Source organism: Melospiza melodia, chromosome 19 (assembly GCF_035770615.1).
Source record: "Melospiza melodia melodia isolate bMelMel2 chromosome 19, bMelMel2.pri, whole genome shotgun sequence".
Taxonomy (NCBI): Eukaryota; Metazoa; Chordata; class Aves; order Passeriformes; family Passerellidae; genus Melospiza; species Melospiza melodia.
Window position 1 is genome coordinate 14,007,234 of NC_086212.1, and position 8,812 is coordinate 14,016,045.

The 8,812-nt window shown below is 46.3% G+C and overlaps 1 protein-coding gene across 1 annotated transcript; it reads right to left on the reverse strand.

Moving 5' to 3' along the window:
- Window positions 1–1,663: 1,663 nt before the first annotated feature.
- Window positions 1,664–4,097, reverse strand: PFDN4 (prefoldin subunit 4). Its single transcript, XM_063172616.1, has 4 exons — window positions 3,924–4,097; window positions 2,882–2,989; window positions 2,323–2,466; window positions 1,664–2,082 (listed from the first exon to the last, which is right to left on the reverse strand). The coding sequence occupies exons 1-4, from the start codon at window positions 3,945–3,947 to the stop codon at window positions 1,951–1,953; spliced, it is 408 nt and encodes a 135-aa protein (XP_063028686.1). The 5' UTR covers window positions 3,948–4,097; the 3' UTR covers window positions 1,664–1,950.
- Window positions 4,098–8,812: the final 4,715 nt, after the last annotated feature.

Consider the following 8,812-nt stretch of genomic DNA (forward strand, 5'->3'; position numbering starts at 1 on the left):
GAATAAAAAAAGTGTTTCCTGCATGTTCTGCTTTACACATATAAAAATACCAAATGATAGCTTGGCACAGGAGCTCTGCAAAATACAAAAATTCAGAGGCTGAGCTGAAAAATGGGATGTAATGACTTGCAAAGAAAATTGGCCAGAGCACAGGAGGAAATCGGACACCCCAGGTGCAAAAAAGCCCTCTGATTTCTGTAGCAAAGGACTAAGCCAACAGGAAAAATGTATCACACCCATAAAACCCTAAAGGGAGAGAAAATAAAGGGAAAATCAGCTCTGTGGCACTGAACAATCTTCCCTGAACATCCGCACTGTGTTTATAGCCAATCCCAATTTCAGGATCAAAGAGCAGCAAACTCTCCACACCCTGCCATGGCAGGAGGGCTGGAAATAAAATGTCATAAAATCATCTTTAAGGTCCTTTCCAACCCAAAATTGGGGATTTTTCCCCACAACGAAGCCACATCACGCTGTGGCCTGGCTGGAGGTGGCAATGATCTGAAACCCCCACAGAGCTGTGGAATGCCCAGCACAGCAGTGACCCTGGAACTGTCACCATCCAATTAAAGCTCCCTCACTGCCAGCAGCAGCGGCACTGCCAGCCTGGCACGGGCTGGGCATTGCCAGGTCTCTGATGCCATCTGCTGGGGCTCCTCGTGTTGGGTGACACCGCAGCAGCTCCACCGGGGAAAAACACCCACCCCCGTCACGGACATGTTTTATGAAAAATGATTTTCACAGGATTCTCCTCCTGAGAAGCTGAGAGGCCTCAGAAATGAAATGCAAATAATTACCTGCTGCTGTGGAATGCAATAGATGAATCTGTGATTGGTCTTCTGTGGTTATTTGTAATTAATGGCCACTCACAGTCCACCTGTCTGGACTCTCTGGTCACTCACAAGATTTTATTAAGATTCCTTTCCTTTCTTTGCTAGCTCTCTGATGAAATCCTCTTTCTTTAGTGTAGTTTTAATTTATTATAATTCCTTTCCTTTCTTTGCTAGCTCTCTGATGAAATCCTCTTTCTTTAGTGTAGTTTTAATGTATCATTTTCTTTTAATATAATATATATCATAAAATAATAAATCAGCTTTCTGAAACATGGAGTCAAGATTCTCATCTCTTCCCTCCACCACCTACCCCTCTTTTGTGTTTTCTTTGGATATAAAGACAAGTTCAGCCAATTAAGACATTTAAAAATTACATTCAGCTCCTACTAGTGATGGAGACACAGATTAGGGATTGATGCTGGCACTGCAACAAAACCTATGAACAATTGTGACATCAACTTGCTACATAAATATTGATTTAGGAACTGTTCAGGAAAATTAGAAATTAAGACTCAGAACTGTGACTTGCAGCAGTTTTTGAGATTCCCAAATACAAAGCAGTAAATGAGTGAATATGGGGGCCCCAAAAGCTTTTCCTCGCTACTGAAGTGAGCTTTAAAGTAAATTAGAGTAAGTTCCTGACCCCTGAGCTGAGGGTGAAACAGAGGATGAATTTAGGAGCTCCAGGAGGGCTCTTAAAACACCTGCACAGCATCACTCCCTCATCATATCCTCTGTATCACACAGCTTTTATCCAATAGCCACTCCCAAATTCCCTCCTTCCATTTGTTTTGAACCTTCTCATGAGTGGAAAACAAAACCCAGGAAAGTCCAATACATGCCTGGCTTTATTGCCTTAATAAACAATGCAGATATTCCAATACTGATGCTTTACCAGCAATGTGAAGTCAGTGTTTTCCTGAATAAATAAATAACTGCAATAACCAAAATAAGAAAGTTCTTATTAAATATACAGAACTTTACAGGAAGTAAAAAAAAAAACAACAAACCAACAAAAAGAAAGGGATGGATTTTCTGTTCTCAAATGTAATTACAGCAATGTTATCAAAACATTTAACAACCTAAGGAAAGGTTGGGTGTTGTGTTTAGAAAAGCTTTAACTGTCCTCAGCCTCCAGGTTTATGTTATTCCCAAACTTTGCATAGAGCTGGACTTTGAGGTCAGACAGCACGCTCTGGATGGACTCCACTCGGGATTCCAGTGCTTCAATTTCCTCCTGCAAACTCCTCTGAAAAAGAAAAATAAACAAAAATCAGTTCTGTACAACAAACCCAGCCAGGTTTGTCAGCACACAGAACCAACAAAGAGCTGCCTCTCTTCCAACTCATCCCAGGTCTGGCTGCAGGATTTATTGCTGGGGTGATCAGATCCTAAATCCAACACGGATTCAGCCTGTGAAAGCTGCAGAGGATGCACAGATGCCACCCCAGTGCCCAGCACACAGCACAGCCCAGCAGCTCACACAAACCTTGGCCTCCTCCAGCATCTCCTGAGTCTCCTCCAGGGAGTGACTGATGAAGACATCCCCAATCTGGTAGGGAATCAGGTGGGAGTCAGCATCATCCAGCAACATGAGGTCATCACAGGCATCCTCCAGGTTCTGCAGCTGCTTCTGTTTGCCAGGACACAGAAAGAAAATCCCTGTGTAAAACCTTTCAGTGGACACTGCACAGCTGGGTAAGGAACCCAGACAGGCTGGGTTTTGGGAACAAATCCCACCCACAACCAGGACATCCAGGAGATCAATGTCAGAGCTGGAATCCAGCAATTCAATCCAGCAGACACTCCTAGTCAGCCCTCATTATCTGTCATTAACAGAATAATTAACTGTCTGGGCAACAGCAATATAGCAGATTTAAATGTCACTAATATCTGATATACTTTTACCATTCTCTATTTCCAAAGTATCAGAAACCTCCTATCAGAACCCAAGCATTACTTAAACTCACAGTAACTCACTGCTGCTAATTTTCTATGTTCCAGCTGAAAACCCAATGAAGAGTTCACGAGATCTGAAGCAAATATACCTTTTTCACTTCTATTTCTTCTTTCAGCTCTGTGATCCTGCTGGTGTTTCTTGCAAACTTGTTGATTTTCTGTTGATCTTCAAAGGTGACATTGACATCCTCTGCAGCCTGCGAGGACGTGAGGTCAAAATAATTATTTCAGTTCTTACATTAACTCGAGTCTCCCTGCAAGGATACTCCTACAAAGTGATAGAAAACAATCTGAGAGCCACCACATTCTGCTTATGCTCAAAGTGCCTCTTCAATGACACCACAAATACCCTCATTTAGCTGGGTACATCCAATTAAAACATTGGCTAGCCACGGCATCCTAAAGGAAAGGTTTCTTTGATGCTGATGGCTGAACTGGACACCCTGCTCCGAGTTTCCTCTGCAGAGGCACCATGAGCAGGAGCAGTTAGTGACATGCAGAGCAGAATGGCTTCACACGGACAGGGAGGAGGGTTGGGTGGGATCCTGGGCAGGAATTGTGCCCTGGCAGGGTGGGGAGAGGTGCCCAGGGCCAGGCCGGGCACCGGGGCTGGGAGCAGCCGGGGACAGTGGGAGGTGTCCCTGCCACGGCACGGATGGGATGATGGAATGAGACGAATTTTAAGCTTATTTCCAACCCAAGCCATGATGATGACTCCATGATTAACAACTCTCTCAGAGAATACATTTCTCCTCACATCCACCCTGATCCTGTCCTTGCTCACAACGAGCCGCACCAGCACGGGCTCCGCAAGGCCACCGACCCCGGGGGACAAGCGCTGGGCCAGGGCCCGATCCCACAGCCCGATCCCGATATTGGGATATCCCGACATCCCGATATCCCGTTATCCCACCATCCCACTCCAAGGATCTTATCCCATCCCAGGGCCCTCAGCTCCCGAGCGGCGGCCGCGCCGTTGCGGGCAGAGCTTGACCCGGCCGCCTCCGGGGCACAGCGGCCCAGGGAGCAGCGGAGGAGCTGAAAGCTCCTCGGGAGGGATGGAACCCCGCCGGGAAGGGACCAAACCCTGCTCCAGAGGACCGAATCGCCCCGGGCCCGCTCCCTGCTCACCGCCTTCTTCATGGTGGCGGCCATGCTGGCGCTGCACCTTCCATGAGGGGCTGAACCATCCGCCCGCCGTGCAGAGGAGGGGCACGGGTTTGGGAAAAATGAGAAAAACGGGGAAAAACTCCAGGAAACGGCCGAGACTCTGTGAAAATCGGGGATTATCGCTATCTGAAGTGCGGCAGGATGCCTCGAGCGGCCTCGGGGCACGGAGAAATGTGAAGGCGCCTCCGCGGTGCTTGGTACGGCCCGGTGGGAGGGGCGGGGGCGGCTTGGGGGCGCTGGTCCGCCAGGGGGCGCCATGAGACGGGAATGGCGGGAGCCGTGCGGCAACGGAATATCGGGATATTTACTGGGATATTTATCGGGATATCTATCGGGATATTTACCGGGATATTTACCGGGATATTTACTGGGATATTTATCGGGATATTTATCGGGATATTTACCGGGATATTTACTGGGATATTTATTGGGATATTTATCGGGATATTTACCGGGATATTTACCGGGATATTTATTGGGATATTTATTGGGATATTTATTGGGATATTTACCGGGATATTTACTGGGATATTTATTGGGATATTTATTGGGATATTTATCGGGATATTTATCGGGATATTTACTGGGATATTAATTGGGATATTTATTGGGATATTTACTGGGATACTGGGCTATTTATTGGGATATCGGGATAGTGGGATATTTATTGGGCTATTTATTGGGATATCGGGATAGTGGGATATTTATTGGGATATTTATTGGGATATTTACTGGGATATTTGTTGGGATATAGGGATACTGGGCTATTTATTGGGATATCGGGATAGTGGGATATTTATTGGGATATAGGGATACTGGGCTATTTATTGGGATATCGGGATAGTGGGATATTTATTGGGATATTTATTGGGATATCGGGATATTGGGATATTTATTGGGATATAGGGATACTGGGCTATTTATTGGGATAGTGGGATAATGGGATATTGGGATGTTGGGATCTAGGGGTTGGGATGGTGGGATAACAGGATATTGGGCTATTTACTGGGATAATATATAATGGGATATTGGGATACTGAGATCCATGGGATGGGATATTGGGATAATGGGATAATTGGATGGGATTTTGGGATGGGATATTGGGATGGGATCCATGGGGTGGGATGGGATGGGATGGGATCCATGGGGTGGGATGGGATGGGATGGGATAATTGGATGGGATTTTGGGATGGGATTTTGGGATGGGATATTGGGATGAGATATTGGAATACATGGGATGGGATAGTGGCATAATGGGATGGGATCAGATAATGGGATGGGATAATGGGATGGAATAGTAGGCTGGGATATAATAACAGGATGGAAGGGGATAAAGGGATGGGATGGGATACTCATTTCTATAATATTGCCTGAAATAAATTTATTTTTGGGTTTGGGGATTTTTTTCCAGTTCCAAATAGCTGCTCATTTCAAAACTCCTGTTCCAAAGCAGTAGGAAAGACAGAATAATAAAAGATATTTTGAGTAGCCCTCAGGCTGATGTTACATTTTATTTTGGTGCATCATCATCCTCACAGTGCCTTGTTTCCCACTGAGGGAAGAAGTTCATCACCAAATTTCTCCCCAGAGAACCGCATTATTATTAACTTCTATAAAAACATAATCCCAGCTCTAAATCTCTCTTTTCCTCAGAAAAGAAACTCTCATCCCCCTGGCCATCCTTGTGCTCTTCCCGAAGGATCCTGCTAGGAAAGGGCACAGCCTGAGCCGTGGTTATTTCCCTGGCTGCACTAACTGCACAGTACCCAGAGCCAGGGCGATTTCCCTCAAGAGAAAAGGAGCGGATTTCACAAGAATTCGATGACTCCAAGGCTTTGAAAAGCAATCCTTTTTTCCCCCACATGCTCGGGCAAGCTGTGTGGGGTGAGCCCTGCCAAGAGTAACTCACTGCAGAGCTCTCTTATGTAAATAAAAGTGAAAACAGCTCAGGAGAGCAGGCAGCCAGCGCGGAGCAGAGGAACCCGCTGAACCCAGCGCCCTCGCTCCTCTCCCGCTCGCACAAAGGACTTGCTCCTTCTTGCTCTGCTCCTGCTCGGCTTCCCTTGCTGGGATCCCTTCCACGCCCTGCCCTCCTCTCACGGCTCCTCTGGGGCTCTTGGCAATTTTCTCCTTCCCTGCTGGAGCCTTCTGCAGCCCGGCTCAGAGGGGAAGAGCATTGCCATGCTTTGCTGCCTTGGGGAGACCTCTGGATTCCCAAACTCTTCTCCCCTTTCCCTAGAGTTCCACAGGCTTTTGGATTCCCAAACTCTTCTCCCCTTTCCCTGGATCCCCACAGACCTCTGGATCCCCAAACTCTGGATTCCCAAACTCTTCCCTCTCCCTGAAGATCCACAGACCTCTGGATTCCCAAACTCTTCTCCCCTTTCCCTGGATCCCCACAGACCTCTGGATCCCCAAACTCTGGATTCCCAAACTCTGGATTCCCAAACTCTTCTCCCCTTTCCCTGGATCCCCACAGACCTTTGGATTCCCAAACTCTTCTCTCTTTGAGTTTTCATCCACTGCTACTGTCATCTAATCATCCAGAAGGTGAAATAAGAGGAGTTTGGTGTTAAAAGCCATCATTTGAGTGAAAATAGAATAAAGGCTCCTTTTGCTTTCATTTCGCGGTGAACGCGGATAACTTGGAGATCTCAGTTTTCAAAGCCATATCAGTTTCTCTTCTGGAGAATGGGAATTACTGTACTTTCCCGTCAATATTTACAAAGCTCAAAGATGCTCCGCTGGAAAGAGAATTAAAAGAATTATCAGGGAATTAAAAGTGTATAAACAAACACAAACAAACGCTGCAATAACAACCAGAGCTTGCAAGTTGCAATGCATTTGCCTTCCCCACATTGTGAAATACCTTCCTGTGGCACTCTCCCTGTTAACCTCCTCCTGTGGCACTTCAGCTCTTTGTATCGATTTAGAAAACTCAGAGATTTCACAAAAATTTTAAGGCAAATTTACCAAAAAGCTTTTCCCAACCAGGAGAAAGAGCAGAGGCCAGGAGACAGGAATTGTGTAATATGTCACAGAGCAAACCCCCTGGAAATTCAGGCATTAAGAGTGAAAATCCACTCCCAGCATAAAACTCTTCCCACTGAGGAGTTATTTTGGTGATATTTGATGTGTCTGAAGGGAACTACAGGAAAATCACTCAGGTCACTTTCCATGAGCTCCAAGGGTTTGATCTGAGAGTTCAGGAGTTGTTTTTAATGAGCTTCCCAAGCACACCTCAGCCCCTTAAATCCAGGGCAGGAGCTCTGAGTTTGATGGGATTTCCAACATTTATTCAAATATGTTACAATTATTTCCCAAAAACTATGACCAGAAATTGACTCAGCTCAGAAAGCACCTCTAAAACTTGGACTAATTAAATATTTAGTGGTGAAAATATCTGAGCCAGCTGTGTGTACCTGCTCAGCAGATCTCCCACAGAAGCATCCCACTGGCACATGGTTTTTCAAGGAATATTCTCTCCTGACATGCAAGGGAGCAGAAATCAAACCAGGAGCAAAAGAGAAGCACAGAAAAATCAGCTCTTTAGTTTTGATATTCTGCTGTTTCTTGGTCCTTGAGTCTTTGAACCAAAAATCCTCCTTGCCATAGTGGTGAAGTGAAGAGGGATTTCATTTGCTGCTGTCATCTGCTGCTATATTGGAAAATATTGGGAAGTCTTGTGGATGGACACCTGTGGGATGGTGGTGACACCTTCACAGTTCGGGTGCCTCAGTGGAAGGATACACCCAAAATTCAGCTCAGGAGCACTGAGCTGGTCCAGCTTTTCTCCAGGAACTGATGCCTTGAGAGGCTGAGCTGGAACTGAGGCTGGATGGAGCTACAGAATAAAGCAGGGATTTATCCAAAGGATCCCCTCCATGGACCCACCTTGGGCAGCACCAGAGCCCAGCCAGGGCTGCACCCAAGATGACCCAAAATGGCCCCAAAATGCACGGCCGGGCACGGGCTCTGTCCCTGGGATCAGTTCTGCTCCATTTGCACCTTGCAGTTCATTGTCCCATTCCAGCTTTAGCCCATCCAGTCCCATCCTTGTTTTTCTCTCTCCAGCCCACGGTGTTTGTGCTCCTGGGCTGAGATTTGGGTCATTTGTCCTTGGTGCCCAGCTGGAGCAGGAATTGTTTTGTCTCCCTGCTCTGTGCACAGAGCTCAGCAACGCTGAATGTGAAGCTCAGAACAGAATCTGAAAAATATAAAAGCTGAAACCTGAGGCATCAATATAACCCTTGATGTGTTCTAAATGTCACAACTGAAAATTAAAGCTTGGGTTTGAGTCTTAAAAATGAGGGAAGAAGGGGAAGCTGCAAACAGCCCTGGACTGGCACTTGAGCAGGAACTGAGGAATTATTTTCTGTCCCAGCTCCAGCACACCAATTCCCCTGCCAAGGACTTACAGAGCCACAGGAGTGAAACACAACCCTTTCCATTCTGTCATTCAAAAACAGCTTCAGAGAGAGAGGATTTCACATTAACAGGGTGGTTTCCTCCCCGTAGCTGTGAAGAACATGGAAAAATTGACCTGTGCCCAGTTTAGTCTTGACTTGCCTGTTGCAGACTCTTCAAAGGCATCGTTTCACAGGCACGAAGCTGTGACCCTTCAAATGAGTTCATTCTCATTCCTTAAATAGGCAGAGGGCACAAATTGTCCCTTCTCGTCTGGTTTCTCAGGACTCATCATGAATGGAGCCTGAGCTGCCTCCAAGGACAGGGAGATGTGTTTCAGGAGCACTGCTTCAAAGCAAACAAATCACAGAATGTGATTGTGGTGTCTCCCCCCAAAAATTACAAACCTTTGAACCAACTTTAACTTTAAAGCCTGCCTGGGA

Bases quoted from the DNA above. Each gene is read 5' to 3' on its own strand.
- PFDN4 (XM_063172616.1), bottom strand. From the start codon at position 3,947: ATGGCCGCCACCATGAAGAAGGCG. The intron at 2,467-2,881 runs GTATATTTGCTT...CCTGGCAAACAG, and splicing joins AAGAAATAGAAGTGAAAAAG to AAGCAGCTGCAGAACCTGGA. The intron at 2,083-2,322 runs GTTTGTGTGAGC...TTTCTTTTTCAG, and splicing joins AGATGCTGGAGGAGGCCAAG to AGGAGTTTGCAGGAGGAAAT.